The sequence below is a fragment of the Melanerpes formicivorus genome, unplaced genomic scaffold (assembly GCF_026170545.1).
Source record: "Melanerpes formicivorus ecotype bairdi unplaced genomic scaffold, bMelFor1.0.p_v2 SCAF_82, whole genome shotgun sequence".
Taxonomy (NCBI): Eukaryota; Metazoa; Chordata; class Aves; order Piciformes; family Picidae; genus Melanerpes; species Melanerpes formicivorus.
This window is the reverse complement of record NW_027142434.1, coordinates 1,321,630-1,342,069: the sequence shown is the minus strand read 5'-3', so window position 1 is coordinate 1,342,069 and position 20,440 is coordinate 1,321,630. Positions and strand designations below refer to the sequence as shown.

The 20,440-nt window shown below is 63.3% G+C and overlaps 2 protein-coding genes across 11 annotated transcripts in view; one reads left to right on the top strand and one right to left on the bottom strand.

The window, feature by feature from the left end:
- The window catches only part of PPP1R12B (protein phosphatase 1 regulatory subunit 12B), a 206,482-nt gene extending 203,112 nt beyond the window's left edge, over positions 1–3,370 (top strand). For 6 of the 10 annotated variants that reach the window (XM_068164654.1, XM_068164660.1, XM_068164659.1 and 3 more), the window contains one exon: positions 128–212. Coding sequence is in view for 3 of the 10 variants with exons in the window: in XM_068164658.1 (XP_068020759.1) it covers positions 128–214 (87 nt within the window). In the remaining 7 variants the exon portion in view is untranslated. Of the gene's footprint in view, positions 1–127 lie in introns of all 10 variants that reach the window. The other 4 variants (XM_068164658.1, XM_068164656.1, XM_068164661.1 and 1 more) reach the window with 2 other exon arrangements.
- A 7,501-nt stretch (positions 3,371–10,871) lies between these two features.
- Positions 10,872–19,364, bottom strand: SYT2 (synaptotagmin 2). Its single transcript, XM_068164666.1, has 8 exons — positions 19,199–19,364; positions 17,624–17,793; positions 15,187–15,303; positions 14,788–14,955; positions 14,472–14,639; positions 13,934–14,051; positions 12,881–13,014; positions 10,872–11,949 (listed from the first exon to the last, which is right to left on the bottom strand). The coding sequence occupies exons 1-8, from the start codon at positions 19,362–19,364 to the stop codon at positions 11,743–11,745; spliced, it is 1,248 nt and encodes a 415-aa protein (XP_068020767.1). The 3' UTR covers positions 10,872–11,742.
- Between the last annotated feature and the right edge of the window lie 1,076 nt (positions 19,365–20,440).

Sequence of the window (20,440 nt, the reverse complement as noted above, 5' to 3'; positions counted from 1 at the left end):
AGGCCGCTGTGGCTCCGGGGTGGTGAGAAGGACACAAGGCAAGCAGCCAGCTGCTGCCACCTCCCTGCAGCTGGTGCTGAGCTGCAGGGCCCAGCTGTGATCCCAGCTTCTCTTTGTCTCTCTGCAGATCTTGACAGAGCTGAAGTCAGACAACCAAAGGCTGAAGGACGAGAACGGAGCTCTCATTCGTGTCATCAGCAAACTCTCCAAATAGGATCCTGAGCAAAGGCAGCACCCAGGGGGCTGCCCTGCCCCAGCTGCCAGCCCTGCCCCAGCTGCCAGCCCTGCCCCAGCTGCCAGCCCTGCCCCCAGCCCTCCCCACGCCGCCCAGCACAGCAGGTGGCTCAGCCATGGGCTCAGCCTGGCACACCTCCCTGCCCAGCCCCTTGCTGACCGTTCCCTTCCTGCCCACAGCCCCCCAGCACCCCTCTGCCGTGGTCCTGCCTGCAGTCTGAGGTGGTGCCTTGGACACTCTGTTCAAGGGGGAAGAGAAAGAAGAGGACTGAATGTGAGCTGCCCAAAGCTCTTCCACAGTGTGGGGTGGTGGAGCCTGGCCTGGAGTGGCTGGAGTGACTCCTGCCTGGACAAGTGACACCTGAAGAACTGATCCAGCCCGGGTGGGAGGTGTGGAGCTGGGCTGGGACTCTGAGGATGCACAGCAACCCCCCCAGCTGTGGGGCTCTGCTCAGAAAGTGATGCTGTGAAGGCCAGCAGGGCTGCTGGCTGTGACAGGCTGACAACAGCTGCTTTGCACAGAGACCTTCTCCTTTCCCCCCAGACCAAGTCTGTTCTTGCTCCTGCCCAGTACCAGCAGCATCCCTCAGCCCTGCCCTGCCTTTCCCCCACAGCCTCAGTGTCAGGCTGGGTCCTTCCAGGGCTCCTGGCTCCATCAGCAGCATCTGCTGGTTGCACCTGGGCCCTTGCTCCTGGGCCAGGAGGTATCACAGGTCCTTGCCAGGCTTTCTGAAGGGCAGGCCTGGAGCCCTGGAGACCCTCTGCTGCTCTCACCTGTGTGCCAGTGTGGGTCACCTTGCAGGGTCTGTGCCCACAGCAGGAGCCAGCCTGCCTGTCCTGCAGCAGGGGCACTCCCCTGCCCTCCTCAGGGGGGCAGAGACCCCCAGAGGGTCTGCTCTGGGATTTCAGGCACCTGCCTTTGGTTTGCAGCAGGAGGCTGACCACGAGCAAGGGAGTAGCAGAGCTCAGTCCCAGCCAGCTGCCTGTGGGTGCAGAGCCTCGGCAGGGCTGGCAGTGGTGATCACTTGGTCCCCCTGCACGCCTTGGGAAGGTGTGGGGGTGCCAGAGGCACAAGGAGCTGCTCCTGGGGTGCTGGTAGCTGTCTCACTGGGGTGAAAGTCTTTAGGTCTGTGAGAAGCTTGCAATGAGCCTTGGCCTTGAAGGAGACCTCAGACCCCCTCTGCGACGCTGTGCATGCTCAGAGCAGTTTGGAAGTGCCCTCTGGGCACTGGGGCAGGGGCTCTGTGGGAGGCTGAAGCCAGCAGCAGCATCCTGCCACCAGATCTGTTGAGCTTCCCCTTCACAGACTCCTCTTGAACGATCCTTTCCCCCTCAGAGACTTCTTGCTGCACCCAAACCACTTCCCACCTCCATCCCTCCTCCTTTCTCCTGTCATGGCCTTTGTCCCCTGCTCTCCCTGCTGTGTCTGGCTGAGGGTTGCAGCCTCAGTCACTGACCCTGGAGGGTGCCATGAAGGTCCTCTGCCTTTCCTGGGCACCTCTGCTGCCTGAGCTCACAGCTCCTGCCAGGCCAGTGGGACTCTTTCTGCTCTGAGAGGGGGAGATGAGATGCTTGAAGCTGGGCATGGTGCTGGAGCTTGCTCAGCAGATGAAGTTTCTCTGTCAGTCCTGGGCTTTTGGGAACCTTTTGCTGGTTCTTGTCTCCCAAAGTGATTTCTTTGCCTCTCCCTTGGACTTTATCATTTGGTTTGTTTGGGGTTTTTTTTTTAACCAGTTCTCCATTTTTTTTTCCCCTTCCCCTCCCTGTCCTGCCTGTTCCAACCTCTCTTGCTCTCCTCAGAGCTGGCTGGGGTGCCCCCAGGCAGCTCTGGGCAGAGGCTTCTCCTCCCCAGCAGAGCCCTTCGTGTGCAGCCTGTGGAGAGCCTTTTCTCCTGGTACTCTGAGGCCCTTCCTCTGCTGCTGTGCTTTGGGGAGGAGGAGACCACAGCTGGTGACAGCAGCAGGGCTTCTGCAGAGCACAGCCTAAGCCAGGCCTCCTTTTTATATCACTTTGTTTTAACCCTGCTCTATTTAACAGCTTGAGATGCAGTCAGTGCTTCCCCTGCACGTCCCTTCCTGCTGCACTCTTTCTGTGAGTACTTCTGCAGTCCTTGGTGGTTTTCCTCCTGCTGACCCACTCCTCACCTCAGACCTGGGCTCTCTCAGCCCTGAACAGGAGCCCAGTCCCTCCTGTGCCACACAGAGAAGCCCTCCCCTGCTGGGGCTGTTGGTTGCCTGCCAAGGTGTGTGCTGCATCCCGGCAGGACAAGATTTCAGACCCAGGATCCTGCTCTGAGGAGCAGGCTCCTGGCAGCATGAAGCAGCCTGGCTTCTGTTGGAGGGGGAGGGTTCAACCCACCCTGCCAAACCCACCCTGCCCTGGCAGCTTGCCCCTTCCTACCAGGGCACTCCCTGCAGTTTGCCCAGGGGAGCAGGATGCAGAGGGTGCAGGAGGCTCTGCCTGGCACCTTGCAAAGCCAAACCACTTGAGCTGCAGCCTCTGCTGAGCACTGGATGGTCCCCCCCCTGAGCCCAGCCCGGGGCACAGGACCCAGCAGCAGCTGAGTGTCACTGCCCAGCCAAAGCTGTGAGTATTCCCTGAGGCCAACAGCATCCAACCCAACCCCTTGAGGAGGGTCCTTGGTCTCCCTGAGGGCCTGACCCAAAGCAGTGCACTGAGGAGATGAGGAGCAGGAGGGGAGCCCACGCTCTGCGCTCCAGCAGGCTGTGCAGCAGCTCCTGGGGGCTGCTCCCTGCTGCAGCAGAGGGGCTGCCAGCTCTGCTCTCCCCTTGGGAGTTTTCTTTGGTTTTCTAAGCAGTTGCTTGGGGTGAAGTCATTTTTATTGCCTGGGGTGAAGCCAGCTGCTGTGGCTGCCAGCTTGAGGGTGGCTCTTTGTAAATAACCTCCTGGGAGAAGCAGGCCAAAGCTTCAAGAGATGGGGAGAGAATGTATTTTTATGCAACTTTTGAGTGGCCTTTTAAAACCCTGAGAAGAATGAGTTTGTTTTACTGGGTGTTGTTATATAGTATATTATAAGTATTATGTGTTTGAAAGTTTGGGAAGAATATCCACAGCTCTGATGCTTGTAAACACGACAGTATTTATAAAGGAATAAAGAAGAGTTGGTAAAACAGGAGCTTGGCCTTGCTTCCATCTCTCTGCAGCTCAGAGCTCTCCAGCCCAGAAGGCTCCAACCTCTCCCTGCCGTGTGGCATCACAGGCACAGAGTGGGAAGGGACCCCTGGAGGTCATCCACTCCAAGCTCCCTGCCAGAGCAGAGCACACAGAGCACAGCCAGGTGGGGCTGGAAAGGCTCCAGAGGAGACTCCACAACCTCTCTGGTTGAGCTCTCTGCTGAGCTCTGGATGGGCCCCCCCTGAACCCAGCCTGGGGCACAGGACCCAGCAGCAGCCAAAGCTGTGAGTGTTCCCTGAGGCCAACAGCATCCAACCCAACCCCTTGAGGAGGGTCCTTGGTCTCCCTGAGGGCCTGCCTGTTCTCCTGGGCAGCACAAACACAGCCCAGCACCAAAGCATCCCTTCTGAGGAGCACTCCCTGCAGAGCATGCTGGGGAACAGCAGCAGCTTCAGCTGGAGCTACCTACAGCCCAGGGAAGGGCTTGGGTTGGAAAGCTCCTGAAGGGTCACCCAGTCCAACCTCCCTGCAGCCAGCAGGGACAGGATCAGACACTCACAGAGTGCTAAGGGGCTGGAAGGGACCTCTGGAGCCCATCCAGTCCCAGCCCCTGCCAGAGCAGAGCCACCCAGGGCAGGGCACACAGAGCACAGCCAGGTGAGGCTGGAAAGGCTCCAGAGGAGACTCCAAACCTCTCTGGGCAGCCTGCTCCAGGCTCCAGCAGCCTCACACCAAGGAAGTTTGGCCTCCTGGTGAGTTCCTGTGCTGGTGTCCATTGCCCCTTGTGCTGTCACTGAGTGTCACTGAGCAGAGCCTGGCCCCATCCTGCTGACAGCCACCCCTCAGGTGTCTGCAGACACTCAGCAGATCCCTCTCAGCCTTCTCCAGGCTGAACACCCCCAGGGCTCTCAGCCTCTCCTCATCACACAGATGTTGCAGTCCCTCCAGCATCCTTCCAGCCTCCACTGGACTCTCTGCAGCAGTCCCCTGCCCCTCTGGAACTGGGGAGCCCAGAACTGCACCCAGCACTCCAGCTGGGGTCTCAGCAGGGCAGCAGAGAGGTGGAGATGAACCTCCCCTGACCTGCTGGCCACCCTCTGCTCAATGCCCCACAGGAGGCCATTGGCCTCTTGGCCACAGGGGCACACAGCTGGCCCAGGGATGGCTTTGCTCTCCACCAAAAGCTCTGCAGACAGCTACCTGCTGCAGGTATGGGGAAAGGCAGCACCCTGCACCCTGTGCAAGGAGAGCTCAGAGGAGGGAGCTGTGGATGCACAGCCCTGAAAGCCACCCAGCAGAACAGGAACATTCCCACCTGATGCCTGTCAACATCAGCAGGCTCCAGGGCTGGCTCCCTCGTGGTGTTTGCTCTGCTCAGGAGCTTGGGCAGGACCAGTGGCACTGCTGCCACATCTTGGAGCCTTTGTCCCTGTCAAGGCTGCTGGAAACCTCTGCATGTTCAAGGTTGGTCTTCAAGGGTAGTCACTGCAGCTTGAGCTCTCTTCCTTGTGGGGCCAGGGATGTTCAATGCCTCTGCAAAGCAGGGCAGGACCCCACCATGAGTGCATGGATCAAACTCTGTTGGGGGTGAAGAGCTTGGTGGGGACCAAACACTGACCCAGGCTGCCCAGAGAGCTGGGGGCTGCCCCATCCTTGGCACCAGTGCAGGTCAGGCTGGTTGGGGCTCTGAGCAGCTTGCTCTAGTCGGGGATGTCCCTGGGGAGTGCAGGGGGTTGGGCTGGGTGGGCTTTAAACCTCCCTTCCCATCCAAAGCAGGCTGTGACTCTATGTCTGTGCCAGCCAGGGCAGCAGGGCCCAGGGCTGCCCAGAGGCATCCCCACCACGTGCATGCACCCACTCGTGTTTGAGGGGCACTTGCCTCCCCGTGGGACTCCCCTCGTGCCTCCCCCCCCTCCATCATCCCTGGTCTCACAGTCCCCAGCCACGGACACCCCAGTGAGCCCCAGCAGCAAGAGCAGAGGGCTGCAGGGCTCCTTTCAGCTCGTTTCTTTAATAAGGAGACAGAGATCTTTACAAAATCACCATCGGACGAGAGGGGACAGGGACGGCAGAGGCCACACGAGAGGAAGGGCTTTAAAAGCAGCTCCCCGCCGGAGCCGAGCGCTGCGGGGCCGGGCCGGGGCAGCGTGGGGCTGGCGCAGGGGGCGGGGGAAGGAAGAGCAAGCCGAGCCTGTTGGCAAGCCCTGTGGATTCCCTTCCTTCTCCCCCCGGGACACCCGAGCCGAGCGCCTGTGGCACAGCTGGGTTCGCACCGCGGTGCAGCCGGGAGAGGGGAACGGCAGCTCCCAGTCCCCAGGATGGAAACCACCAGACTGGACACAGCAGAAGTCGCCCAAATCGCTCCCAAACGCCGCCTGCCACCGGCCCCATTGCAGAAACGCCGCTGGCAGGCCAGCCCCGGCGCCTGTGCCCGGCGCTGCCCCATCCCCTGTGCCCGGCGCTGCCCCATCCCCTGTGCCCGGCGCTGCCCCATCCCCTCGCCCGGCGCTGCCCCATCCCCTCGCCCGGCGTGACAGCGGCGCCCGCGGCCACCGCGGCGGTGACGACCTGGCAGCCGCAGCCCCACCAGCAGGAGGGTGGGTGGAACACATGGGGGAAGGGGGGCACGGCTCGCCCCGGGCCCGTCCCCGTGGGGTCCCGGCGCGCCGTGCTCTAATATGGCTTCTAAAGTTGCTGTGACAGCGACACGCACCCGACGCGACACAGGAGGCCCGAGCCGCGCTGCTGCTGCTGCCCGGCCGCGGGGAAAAGCCACACGAGACAGGGACGAGACACAGAGGAGGTCACGGCGGCGGCGGGGACGGCTCAGCCTCCGCCGGCCTGGCGCTGGCATGCTTCGCTGCTGGCCGTTCCTTCTCCTGCTAAACCGTTCCGATTCTGCCTTCTTCTTCTTCTTCTTCTTTAGTATTATTAGCATTGGGAGGGAAATGCCCAGGGCGCTGCAGAGCGCCGCTCGTCGCCAGGTGGGGACGAGGGAGCCGGCGATGGGGACGAGGGAGCCCCGCAATGGGGACGAGGGAGCTGGATAGGGACGAGGGAGCTGGATGGGGACAAGGGAGCCGGATGGGGACGAGGGAGCCCCGCAATGGGGACGAGGGAGCTGGATGGGGACCAGGGAGCTGGATGGGGACGAGGGAGCCGGATAGGGACAAGGGAGCCGGATAGGGACGAGGGAGCCGGCGATGGGGACGAGGGAGCTGGATGGGGACGAGGGAGCTGGATAGGGACGAGGGAGCCGGCGATGGGGACGAGGGAGCTGGATGGGGACGAGGGAGCCGGATAGGGACGAGGGAGCCGGATAGGGACGAGGGAGCCGGCGATGGGGACGAGGGAGCTGGATGGGGACGAGGGAGCTGGATAGGAACGAGGGAGCCGGATGGGGACGAGGGAGCCGGATAGGGACGAGGGAGCCGGATGGGGATAAGGGAGCTGGATGGGGATAAGGGAGCTGGATAGGGACGAGGGAGCTGGATAGGGATGAGGGAGCCGGATGGGGACGAGGGAGCCCCGCAATGGGGACGAGGGAGCCGGCGGTGGGGTAGCGCCGCCTGGGCTCTAACCATGCTGCTACTGCTGGGGGCTGCTGACATGCACGGGCCGGGGGATCTACAGCATCTCCAGGGACTTCAGCTACAGGCAGCTGCGGGGACAGAGGCAGCGCTGATGGCTTTCAGCCTGGGGACTTTTCCCAGTTTTAGTAAAAACAAATTAAATGATGTTGTGAAGTCGCAGCCTCCCCCTCCCCCTCCCGGGGCCTCCCCCTCCCGAGGCTTCCAGAGTCTGAATGGCAACCAGCCAGGTGGGACCCCCGCTCCTGCTGAGACCCTGGGTGATGTGGCAGGTCTGGGAGCCGCGGGTGGGGGGTGCTGATGGCATGGGGGGGCTGGGGGGGGTGATGGGTACAGGCCAAGGAGCACTGCAGGGCTGTGCACAGGCTCTGGCTGCCAGCAGGAGGATCTGAGGCTCTCCCCAATGCCTTCACTTTTCACCCATTTCCACAAGAAGCAAACCCCCCTCAGTGCCTGGATGGACCCAAACCAAGACTGAGTCCAGAGCCTGAGTCTCTGTGGTGCCCCAGGCCAAGGGCCATCAGCCACCTCCAGCTCCCCTTTATCCTAAAGCACCCCAAGAGTTCTTCTCCCTTTGGCTGCCCAGACAGGGCAGGACCTCTCTGGCACATCCCTTAGGGAGAGACTGATTAAAGCTGGGGGTGGCACTGTGGGTCACTCCACGACCCACAAGGTCTGGCATGGCCCTGGTGACAGCTTCAGCTTCAGCTGGCTCCACCGAGGTGAGCTCCAGAAGCTGGGCTGGGCACCAGGGCATGGACCAAGTGCAGCTGAGGTGGTGGTGGAAGTGGCCTCTGGGTGTCTTCAGCCTCCCCCAGCACCCTGGCTGAGCCTCAAGGACAGAGATCCCTCCCTGCTGCAGGGGTCCCTGCAGGGGAAGGGTCTCATCCCTGTGTCAGTCCTGAACCCCCTGAGCTGTGCCTCCCACCATGGGTCCCATCACCTCTCCACTCCCAAACGGGGCTGAGATGCCCTTTGGGAAGTGGGAGCTGCCAGGAGCTGCCAGAGCATCCAATGGAGGATCCAACAGAGCTGCCAGAGGATCCAGCAGGGGATCCAGCAGAGGATCCAGCAGAGGATCCAGCAGGGGATCCAGCAGGGGATCCAGCAGAGGGTCCAGCAGGGGATGCAGCAGAGGATCCAACAGGGGATGCAGCAGGGGATCCAGTAGAGGATCCAGCAGAGGATCCAGCAGGGGATGCAGCAGGGGATGCAGCAGAGGATCCAGCAGGGGATCCAGCAGAGGATCCAGCAGAGGATCCAGCAGAGGATCCAACAGGGGATGCAGCAGAGGATCCAACAGGGGATGCAGCAGGGGATCCAACAGGGGATGCAGCAGGGGATCCAACAGGGGATGCAGCAGGGGATCCAGCAACAGATCCAGCAGAGGATCCAGCAGAGGCTCCAACAGCGCTGCCAAAGCATCCAGCAGAGTGAGCTTGGTTTTGGCACTTAGTCCTTGGGTTGCCCTGCACCCAGATCCCAGCCTGGGTGTTGGACCCCAGAGCAGCATCCCCCATGCCCAGGACCCCCCTGGCTGCACCCCAGAGCTCTGCTCCCCCCGGGGCAGCTGCCCTCACTGAAGCTGTGCAACCTTCCCCTGCTGAGCTGTGCCACAACCCAGCCCAGGAAGAGCAAAGCAGAGCAGGGAGCACAAGGCTGCTGGGGAGGCAGAGCTGGGCTGGAGACACCAGCTCAGGCCAGGGCTCCAGAACACCCTGGGCTGACCTGGGGAGGGCTGCTGGACCCTTTCTCAGCTGCAGGGAATGACTCTGGCTTTCCAGCTCTGGGGCTGGGTCCTGGCTCGTCCCACAGCGGGAGAGGTGGCCTGGAGAAGCTCTTTGCCACTGCCAGGGACATGGATATGGCTTATACCCCCGAGGGGAGCAGGACAGGGTGGGCTCAGTGGGGACCAGCAGCTCACAGGGGTCAGGGGCTTTGGTCCCTCGTTGGCTGTGGGCTTGCTCTCACCCTCCCCACCTGCACCACAGCAGTGGGATGAGGTGGTGGGGCTGGAGCTCCCCACAGCCCCCCAGCTGCCCTGAGGCTGTGCTGGGGTCTCCATCACAGAATCACAGCACGGAAGGGGCTGGAAGGGACCTCTGGAGACCATTGAATCCAACCTCCTAGCAACACAGACTCACCTAAACGACACTGCACAGAAATGTGCCCATGGCACCCACGGCCGAGCCCTGGGGACACAGGGCAGCCTTCTGGGGACACACAATGGCCTTGAGAAGCAGCTGGCACCACGCTGAGGGGCTGCCCCCTCACATCTGGACACCTCTCAACATACACCTGCCTTGTGGGAGCATCTTGAGCTGCAGGTTCCAGCCAAGCCTGCTGGGCACACACACAGATCACCCAGCACTGTCCTCACACAGCCCCTGGGGAGGTGACAGGGCAGAAGTGGTGGTGGTGGCCCCTGCAGAGGTGGTGGTGGTCCCTGCAGAGGTGGTGGTGTCCCTGCAGAGGAGGTGGTGGTCTCTGCAGAGGAGGTGGTGGCTCCTGTGGAGGTGGTGGTGTCCCTGCAGAGGTGGTGGTGGTCTCTGCAGAGGTGGTGGTGGTCTCTGCAGAGGAGGTGGTGGCTCCTGTGGTGGTGGTGGTGGTCCCTGCAGAGGTGGTGGTGGTCTCTGCAGAGGTGGTGGTGGTCCCTGCAGAGGTGGTGGTGGTCCCTGCAGAGGTGGTGGTGGTCTCTGCAGAGGTGGTGGTGGTCCCTGCAGAGGTGGTGGTGTCCCTGCAGAGGTGGTGGTGGCTCCTGTGGAGGTTGTGGTGGTCCCTGCAGAGGTTGTGGTGGTCTCTGCAGAGGTGGTGGTCTCTGAAGAGGTTGTGGTGTCCCTGCAGAGGTGGTGGTGGTCCCTGCAGAGGTGGTGGTGTCCCTGCAGAGGTGGTGGTGGTCCCTGCAGAGGTGGTGGTGGCTCCTGTGGAGGTTATGGTGTCCCTGCAGAGGTTGTGGTGTCCCTGCAGGGGTGGTGGAGGCTCCTGTGGAGGAGGTGGTGTCCCTGCAGAGGTGGTGGTGTCCCTACAGAGGTGGTGGTGGTCCCTGCAGAGGTGGTGGTCCCTGCAGAGGTGGTGGTGGTCTCTGCAGAGGTGGTGGTGTCCCTGCAGAGGTGGTGGAGGCTCCTGTGGAGGAGGTGGTGGTCCCTGCAGAGGTGGTGGTGGTCCCTGCAGAGGTTGTGGTGTCCCTGCAGAGGTGGTGGTGGCTCCTGTGGAGGTGGTGGAGGCTCCTGTGGAGGTGGTGGTGGTCCCTGCAGAGGTGGTGGTGGTCCCTGCAGGGGTGGTGGAGGCTCCTGTGGAGGAGGTGGTGTCCCTGCAGAGGTGGTGGTGTCCCTGCAGAGGTGGTGATGGTCCCTGCAGAGGTGGTGGTGGTCCCTGCAGAGGTGGTGGTGGTCCCTGCAGGGGTGGTGGTGGTCCCTGCAGGGGTGGTGGAGGCTCCTGTGGAGGAGGTGGTGTCCCTGCAGAGGTGGTGGTGTCCCTGCAGAGGTGGTGATGGTCCCTGCAGAGGTGGTGGTGGTCCCTGCAGAGGTGGTGGTGGTCCCTGCAGGGGTGGTGGTGGTCCCTGCAGGGGTGGTGGAGGCTCCTGTGGAGGAGGTGGTGTCCCTGCAGAGGTGGTGGTCCCTGCAGGGGTGGTGGTGTCCCTGCAGAGGTGGTGGTGTCCCTGCAGAGGTGGTGGTGGTCCCTGCAGAGGTGGCGGTGTCCCTGCAGAGGTGGTGGTGGTCCCTGCAGAGGTGGTGGTGGTCCCTGCAGAGGTGGTGGTGGTCCCTGCAGGGGTGGTGGTGGTCCCTGCAGAGGTGGTGGTGGTCCCTGCAGAGGTGGTGGTGGTCCCTGCAGGGGTGGTGGTGTCCCTGCAGAGGTGGTGGTGGTCCCTGCAGAGGTGGTGGTGTCCCTGCAGAGGTGGTGGTGTCCCTGCAGAGGTGGTGGTGTCCCTGCAGAGGTGGTGGTGTCCCTGCAGAGGTGGTGGTGGTCCCTGCAGAGGTGGTGGTGGCTCCTGTGGAGGTTATGGTGTCCCTGCAGAGGTGGTGGTGTCCCTGCAGAGGTGGTGGTGGCTCCTGCTGTGCTGCTGTCACATGCACATCCCACTGCTGTCTCTTCAGAGCAATCCCCCCCAGGTCCCTGTGCTCAGGCTGGCCCCACAGCTGCGACTGCAACACCAAGGGCTCAGCCCCCCAGGGCCACACCAGCTGCAGTGGAAGCCTGCAGTCCCTGCAAACCTCTCCCCGGAGGAAACCAAGCCTGGACCTGGCAAGGGGCCCTTGGCCATCCTCAGCCCGAACTCCTGGCTCTTGCCCTTCTCAGCCAGGGGGAGGCCGAGCAGCACTGCTCTCCTGCAGAGGCTCTTCTCCACCCAGCCGTCGGTGCCCCAGGCAGGCACAGTGGGTCTGGCCATCCCGAGCCCTCAGGCTCTGCTGTCACCTCCGTGCTACATTCAAGAGGTCCCCAGATGAGCCCAGAGGAAGGAGGGTGGCAGCGGTGCCCTGGGCTGGTGCCGCGGGAGGGCCCGGGGGGGGGGCCGGCGGCTCCGCGCCCGGGAGGGGAGGCAGGGGAGGCGCTGGGACATGCAGCGGGAGGGAGCGATGCTGAAGAACGAAAAGAACCATCCGTGTCTCTAGCCTCTTCCCCTGGATGCTCTTGGCACTGTCTGGGAACCCTTCCACAGCCGTCGGAGGGGAGCTCAGCTGAAAAACGGAACAAAAGAACCAAAACCGGAGGTGGTGGAGCTGAGGTATCGGCAGCCCTGGCGCTGAGCCTGTCCGCGGCCGTGCCGCGCTGCCCCCGCCGGCTCCTATTTGCCCTTGCCCAGGGCTGCGTCCACCTCCTCCTCCGGCTTCAGCGAGTGCCACTGGGCGATGGGCCGCCGGGGGTTGGCCAGCATGTCTGACCAGTGCCGCAGCTCCGTGCCCGTCGAGTTGAAGCCGGTGAAGATCTTGCCGATGGCTTCGTTCTTCCCCAGCTTGTCGTAGTCCAGCACCGTGATGACCACTTGCACTTTCTGCAGGAGGAAACCTTCTTCAGAGGGGCAGAAAGCCACAGAGAGGCCCCCATGGCCTCATGGTGACTCAGCTGGGTACCCCCCGGGATGCCCCCCAGGCTCATTCTGGGGCAGGGGCTTCTCCCTGCCCAGCTTCCTCCACCTCCTTCCCCAGGGAGCCCAGAGCTGCAAAGCCATGGTGGGGCCCAGCTCATGCTGGGGTGGTGTGGGGCTGGGGAAGAGCTGTGGGGTGCAGGGCTTGATGGGGCTGGGCTGGGTCGAGGGGCATGGGCAGGGGCTAGGGCAGGATGTGCAGGGGCCAGAATCATAGACTCATAGAACTGTCAGGGCTGGGAGGGAGCTCAAGGCTCAGCCAGCTCCAAGCCCCTGCCATGGCCAGGGACACCTCACACCACAGCAGCTTGCTCACAGCCACCTCCAGCCTGGCTGCAAACACCTCCAGGCAGGAGGCTTCCACCACCTCCCTGGGCAGCCTGGGCCAGGCTCTCACCACCCTCCTGGCCAACAACTTCTTCCTCACAGCCAATCTCCATCTCCCCACTTCTGGTTCTGCTCCATCCCCTCCAGTCCTACCATCAGAAGGCAACTGGCACTGGTGTCCAAAAGGCTCCTAGGACTCAGTGCAGGCTGCTGTGGTCACTACAGGGCCAGGAGCAGAGGAAAGCCTCTCTGCAGCCAGGATCTGGGCTGGGGTTATGTCTCCCATAGGTGCTGCCCAGCCTCCTGCCTCTGCCCTGCACCCCCTGCCCTCAGAATCAGCCCAGGCCCAGGGTGGAACTGGAAGTGTTTGATGGGGGATGAGATGAGGAGGTCCTGCCAAGGCAGGAGCCTCTCAGGCTGCTGGGGAGGCTGGGACATGGCCTTGGGCAGCTGCAGGACTTCTCCCTTAATCCCTTCCCTGCCTGCCTCCCAGGGATGTCACCAGACAAACCTGTATCTGCTCAAAGGGGATCTCAAAGCTGAAGGACTCATTGAAGTAGGGGTTTAAGGTCTTCTTCTTCACTGTGGTCTTCTTCTTCTTCAACCTCTTGCCGTTCTGCAGCAGGTGGATCTTCACATAGGGATCTGGGGGGGCAGGAGGCTGCATCAGACAGGGATGAAATACCCAGGGGCCACCATGGGCCTGGCCCCAGGGGAAAGCCCAGCCCAGGATGAGGAGCACCATGGGGTGAAGAGAGCAAAGGTCCTCTGAGGTTTGGGGGCAGAGGCCAAAGCCAAAACATTTGGGATTTGTGGGAGCAATTGGCCAAGGGATGAAGCTCTGCTGCATCCTGTCAGCCCCCTTGCAGGAGGGCTGGGGACAGTGGAGTGACCTGGGTGGGTGCTGGGCTCTCACTCCTGGGCTTGGAGCAGGACACCTGAGAATAAAGCTGAACCCTTCCAGCCTTGCAGGTCCTTCTCCTGTTTAAGGCAGGGATGGAGAGAGCTGAGGAGCCCTGGGCAGAGCTCAGCCCTGCAGTGGGGCTGGGAAGACTTCCAGCACAAAACCTGCTGTGAGCTGAGGTCCTGGGCCCCAAGGTGAGGAGGAGCAGGACCAGGAGCAAGTGGCAGAGGAGCATTTTCCCCACTCAAGTCCTGCAGTGTCCTTGCCCTGGGCACAGTGATATAGAATCACAGAAGGGTCAGGGCTGGAAGGGAGCTCAAGGCTCAGCCAGCTCCAACCCCCTGCCATGGGCAGGGACACCTCACACCACAGCAGGCTGCTCACAGCCACATCCAGCCTGGCCTTAAAACCCTCCAGGGATGAGGCTTCCACCACCTCCCTGGGCAGCCTGTTCCTGTCCTTCCCCAGGGTCAGGGGGATCATCCCAATCCCATCTCTCCATGATCCCACAGCCAGACCTTGGGCTGCCGTTGGTGCAGCAGGTCCCAGGCACTCCAGAGCGGCCTCAGTGCCAGCTGGCCTCAGTGTCCTTCCCCAGATGAGGATGCTGAGAGCCCCCACTGCAGGGTGGGAGGAGGATGCCCATGAGCCCAGACCCACCTGAGAGACCCCCAACGTCCATCTTCTTCAGGTTCTTGGCCTCCAGGATGCAGACAGTGAGCTTGCCAGCCGTGGGCACGTACCGCAGGGAGATGCAGATGTCTCCCAGCTTCTCTGGCTGCCAGGCAGAGCAGGGAGCAGATATCAAAACCTTGCCAGAGCATCACTGCACAGTGCTGGGACAGGGTCCTGCATGCAGGGCCCCCCCAGACCCTGCTCAGCCTTCGGTGCAGCCACAAGCTGGCGCCAGCACAAGGGGGCTGGGGCAGGCCAGTCCCAGCACAGCACTCCGGAAGTTCATGCAGGTGATTTTTAGTCTAGAAAGGCTTTTGAGAGGGGGAACAACAGGGCCAGATCCTGCCCAGTGTGTGGCCAGCACAGTGTGGTGCTCAGATGAGACCCCCCCCAAAGCAGTCACCATCCTGAGCGCCCTGGGACGGCCCAGACCGCAGAGCTCCCCCCACGGCCGCCCCGCAGCTCCACACCTCCGGCCGAGGGGCTCGGCTGGACGAAGGCTCCCTGCCAGCCCTGCTCTCACCTCCTCCTTCTCCCCGCTCTGCAGGTCCCTCCACTCCTCGATGGGCTGCCCCAGGTCCACAGTGTTCATGGGCACCTTCACCTCCCCGATGATGTCGTGCTTGGAGAAGCGATCGAAGTCGTAGATGGCCATCACCAGCGTCTTGCCCCCCAGCTCCTGGTAGGGAACCTGCACCGAGGCCACCCGCGGGGTTGGCAAGGGGCTCAGAGAGCCCAGGCCAGGAGCAGAGGGAGGGTCACCGTGTGGGGCAGCCCCCAGAGAGGCAGAAGGGGCAGTGGGAGGCCAGGTCTGGCGCTGGGGGCAGGAAGGAGCTCACCTTGAAGGTGAAGGTCTCGTTGAAGGCAGGGTTCAGAGTCTTCTTCTGCACTTTGGTCTCATACTTCTTCTTCTTGTCAGGGAGCAGGAACACCTTCACATAGGGGTCTGAGGTGCCACCCATGTCCAAAGCTGGCAGCTCAGCAGCTTGGAGGATGCCCACTGTCAGCTGGAGGGGTGAGAGGGGAGACTTCAGCAGCACAGCCCAGCCCAGCCCGGGCTGCAGGTGCCAGGGGCTCATCTCCAGCCCAGCCTGGGGCAGGACTCCCTGTGGCACTGCACCCAGCTCCCAGCTCCCTCCTGCGCCACCCAGGCCCAACAGGAGGCTTCTCCTCTCAGACACCCTCCCCAGGCAAGCCTCACTGCCCACCCCCTCAGCAGACCCCAGCCCCTCCCTCACCTGGTTGGCCTGGAAATCATAGTCCAGGGAGAACTGCAGCTTGCCCAGGTTCTCAGGCTCCTTCTCCTCCTCCTCACCTTCCCCCTCTGTCAGACCTGTCTCTGCATCATCATCATCCTGTTGGCCCTGCAACAGCAGCCAAGGAGCCTCAGCTCAGCAGCAGTCACAGCCCAGGGTCCCCACACCACCTCCAGCACCCCAACCCTGCAGGCATCTCAACACCCAGCTTCCCTGGGCCAGCCCAGAGGATGTGGTGGGGGCTGCCTCAGGGTGCCAGGGCATGGGGGCATCACCAGGGGATGGGGGGTTGGGACTGCCAGGTTGTGCCTGTATGCAACTACCCTGCTGCAGAGGGGGCAGGGATCCTCTGCTCCCCAGTCCATGCTTGGTGAGCACCACAGCTGGTGCCAAGGGCTTAGCAGGGCCAGCTCCAGGCCTTACCAGCTTAGTAACCCAACCCTCCTAAGGCAAAGCCACCCCTGTCCCTGCCTCTCCAACCCATGGGGTGGGAGCTCCAGCTCCTCATCACCTCTCTGCCATGCCCCCAGGTCCCCCATCCCAATCTGGAAGCAGATGTTGGAGAAGGAAGCTCATGGTGGCACCTACCATGGAGGGTTTCCCAGGATGGAGAGGGACCAGGCAGGCAGGGCAGCCACGAGGGACAGCAGGAGCAGAGGAGGGAAGAGAGGAATGTTACCAGGGCCCCCTGGCAGGGTGGGCAGCAGGGGTTTGTATGGCCTGAGGTGCCCCAGGGGCCTCCCTCTCTGGGCAGACCCCCCCCCCCCCCCATCTCCCACCACCCTGGGGGCCTGCAGATGGAGCAGCTCCATGCTGTGCTCTGCTCCCCAGCCCTACCTGCATGCCCATGCTGCCCAAGTGGCTCTGAAGAGCAGAAATGGACACCCAAAGTCTCCCACCCCCTCCAGATGAGCCTGGCTCAGGGCCACTTAGAATAAAAGAGACCTTCATTTAGAATAAACCAAACCAGGCTGGAAGAGACCTTCAAGATCATGGTGTCCAACCCATCAACCAATCCAACACCACCTAATCAACTCACCCATGGCACCAAGCACCCTATCAAGTCTCCTCCTGAACACCTCCAGGGATGGGGACTCCACCACCTCCCCAGGCAGCACATCCCAATGGGCAATCACTCTCTCTGTGGAGAACTTCCTCCTAACCTCCAGCCTGAACCTCCCCTGGCACAGCCTGAGACTGTGGCCTCTTGTTCTGGTGCTGCTTGCCGGGGAGAAGAGACCAACCTCTGCCTGTCTACAACCTCCCTTCAGGTAGTTGTAGAGAGTGATAAGGTCACCCCTGAGTCTCCTCCTCTCCAGGCTAAGCAACCCCAGCTCCCTCAGCCTCTCCTCCCAGGGCTGTGCCCCAGACCCCTCCCCAGCTTTGTTGCCCTTCTCTGGACACCTTCCAGCAGCTCAACCTCCTTCCTGACCTGAGGAGCCCAGAGCTGGACACAGGACTCCAGGTGTGGCCTGAGCAGTGCAGTGTCCAGGGTCAGGATGAGCTCCCTGCTCCTGCTGGCCACACTCTGCCTGCTGCAGGCCAGGATGCCCTTGGCCCTCCTGGCTGCCTGGGCACACTGCAGGCTCATGTTCAGCCTGCCATCCACCAGCACCCCCAGGTCCCTCTCTGCCTGGCTGCTCTCAGCCACTCTGCCCCCAGCCTGTAGCACTGCCTGGGGTTGCTGTGGCCAATGTGCAGCCCCTGGCACTTGGATGTATTCAATCTCCTGCCCTTGGCCTCTGCCCATCTGCCCAGCCTGGCCAGGTCCCTCTGCAGAGCCTCTCTGCCCTCCAGCAGCTCAACTCCTGCCCCCAGCTTGCTGTCAGCTGCACATTCACTGCTGATGGACTCAATGCCCTCCTCCAGATCATCAATGAAGATGTTAAAGAGCACAGGGCCCAGCACTGCTCCCTGGGGCACAGCACTGGTGCCTGGCTGCCAGCTGGCTGTGGCACCATTCACCACCACTCTCTGGGCTCAGCCTCCAGCCAGTTCCTCACCCACTGAACTGGCCCTGGTCACCCCAAGCCTGCTGGCCCCCGGGGGGGGCAGATGGCTCCAGCTCAGTGCCATGCACCAGCAGCTGCCTCTGGAGCTCTGGCTGTCTGGGGCCCCCAGGCTGCTGGTGCTCTGTCCTGCTGCTCCCCTCCTGGCTGTGAGCACAGCTGAGGCAGGTGGGGAGACAGAAGGGATTAGAGCAGCATTTGCCGGTGCAGGTCCAGCTCAGCTTGAGCCTGGCCCCATCTGGGCCACCAGGCACTGGGAGAGGCCAATGTTGCTGTCCCAGCTGCTGGCTCCTCTCTGCACCGAGCCCCTGGAGGCTCCATCGCACTCTGCTGCCCGAGCTGCGAGCGGCCTCGGCCGGAGAGACCTCCGCAGCGCCCCCGGCCCAGGGCGAGGCGCAGGAGGACGTCACCTGGTTGCCTGACTTCATGTCCTTCATGTTCATGGCGTTCTTCATGCCCTTCCCCTTCTCCTTCTTGTTCTTCTTCTTCTTGCAGCAGCACTTCTTGCAGATGCAGAAGCAGCAGGTGAGGAGCAGGAGCCCGGCGACCACCGCGATGGCGATGAGGGCCCAGGGCGGCACTGCGGGCACAGGACAGGGCCAGCTCAGCCCCGCCGCTGCCCCCAGACCCATGGCTGCCCCACGGCTGCCCCCAGACCCACTGCTGCCCCATGGCTGCCCCCAGGCCCATGGCTGCCCCGCGGCTGCCCCCAGACCCACGGCTGCCCAATGGCCCCACGGCTGCCCCCAGATGCACAGCTGCCCCACAGCTGCACCCCAGCCCCACGGCTGCCCCACGGCTGCCCCCAGACCCATGGCTGCACCCCAGACCCATGGCTGCACCCCAGACCCATGGCTGCCCCCAGACCCACGGCTGACCCCAGCCTCATGGCTGCCCCACGGCTGCCCCACGGCTGCCCCATGGCCCCATGGCTGCACCCCAGCCCCATGGCTGCCCCCCCAGACCCATGGCTGCCCCATGGCTGCCCCATGGCTGCCCCCAGACCCACGGCTGCCCCCAGACCCACAGCTGCCCCGCGGCTGCCCCCAGACCCACAGCTGCCCCACGGCCCCACAGCTGCCCCACGGCTGCCCCACAGCCCCACAGCTGCCCCATGGCTGCCCCCAGCCCCGCGGCTGCCCCCAGACCCACGGCTGCCCAATGGCCCCACGGCTGCCCCCAGATGCACAGCTGCCCCACAGCTGCACCCCAGCCCCACAGCTGCCCCACGGCTGCCCCCAGACCCATGGCTGCACCCCAGACCCACGGCTGCCCCCAGACTCACGGCTGCCCCATGGCTGCCCCCAGCCCCACGGCTGACCCCAGCCTCATGGCTGCCCCATGGCTGCCCCACGGCCACACGGCTGCCCCACGGCTGCCCCATGGCCCCATGGCTGCACCCCAGCCCCATGGCTGCCCCCCCAGCCCCATGGCTGCCCCATGGCTGCACCCCAGCCTCATGGCTGCCCCACGGCTGCCCCATGGCCCCATGGCTGCACCCCAGCCCCATGGCTGCCCCCCCAGCCCCATGGCTGCCCCATGGCTGCACCCCAGCCTCATGGCTGCCCCACGGCTGCCCCATGGCCCCATGGCTGCACCCCAGACCACGGCTGCCCCATGGCTGCCCCATGGCCCCATGGCTGCACCCCAGACCACGGCTGCCCCATGGCCCCACAGCTGCCCCACGGCTGCCCCATGGCTGCACCCCAGCCCCATGGCTGCCCCCGCAGCCCCATGGCTGCCCCATGGCTGCCCCATGGCCGCCCCATGGCCCCATGGCTGCACCCCAGCCCCATGGCTGCCCCCCCAGCCCCATGGCTGCCCCATGGCTGCACCCCAGCCCCATGGCTGCCCCCCCAGCCCCATGGCTGCCCCACGGCTGCCCCCAGCCCCACGGCTGCTCCCCAGCCCTGGTCAGCCAGTGCCAGGCTGCAGGCCGGGAGCAGGGCTGCTGGGCAGGGGGTATCGAGGGGGCAGGCACTCACAGGGGATCTTGTTGAGCTCGTTCATGAACTTGTCCCTCAGCTTGGTGAACATGTCCTCCCGGCTCTCCCCCGCGCCCCCGGCCTCCGTCGCGTTCTCCGCCGTGGCCACCAGAGTCGTGGTGGCCGTGGCCTCCGGGGCCATCATGGAGGCCTGCTTGAAGGTCATGGTGAGCCAGGGGCTCCCTGCAATGCAACAGCTTCTTGGTGCTCTGCTCACCAGCCCCAGACCCAAACTGGCTTCACAGCCCAGCCCCAGACCCAAACTGGCTTCACAGCCCAGCTCCAGACCCAAACTGGCTTCACTGCCCAGCTCCATACCCAAACTGGCTTCACAACCCAGCCCCAGACCCAAACTGGCTTTACAGCACAGCCCCAGACCCAAACTGCCTTCAGTACCCAGCCCCAGACCCAAACTGGCTTCACAACCCAGCCCCAGACCCAAACTGGCTTCACAGCCCAGACCCAGACCCAAACTGGCTTCACAACCCAGCCTCAGACCCAAACTGGCTTCACAGCCCAGCCCCAGACCCAAACTGGCTTCACAGCCCAGCCCCAGACCCAAACTGGCTTCACAACCCAGCTCCAGACCCAAACTGGCTTCACAACCCAGCCCCAGACCCAAACTGGCTTCACAGCCCAGCCCCAGCCCCAAACTGGCTTCACAGCCCAGCCCCAGACCCAAACTGGCTTCTCTGCCCAGCCCCAGACCCAAACTGGCTTCTCTGCCCAGCTCCAGACCCAAACTGGCTTCACAACCCAGCTCCAGACCCAAACTGGCTTCTCTGCCCAGCCCCAGACCCAAACTGGCTTCACTGCCCAGCCCCAGACCCAAACTGGCTTCACAACCCAGCCCCAGACCCAAACTGGCTTCTCTGCCCAGCCCCAGACCCAAACTGGCTTCTCTGCCCAGCCCCAGACCCAAACTGGCTTCACAACCCAGCTCCAGACCCAAACTGGCTTCACAACCCAGCTCCAGACCCAAACTGGCTTCACAACCCAGCCCCAGACCCAAACTGGCTTCACAACCCAGCCCCAGACCCAAACTGGCTTCACAACCCAGCCCCAGACCCAAACTGGCTTCACAACCCAGCTCCAGACCCAAACTGGCTTCACAGCCCAGCTCCAGACCCAAACTGGCTTCACAGCCCAGCTCCAGACCCAAACTGGCTTCACAACCCAGCTCCAGACCCAAACTGGCTTCACAACCCAGCCCCAGACCCAAACTGGCTTCACAACCCAGCT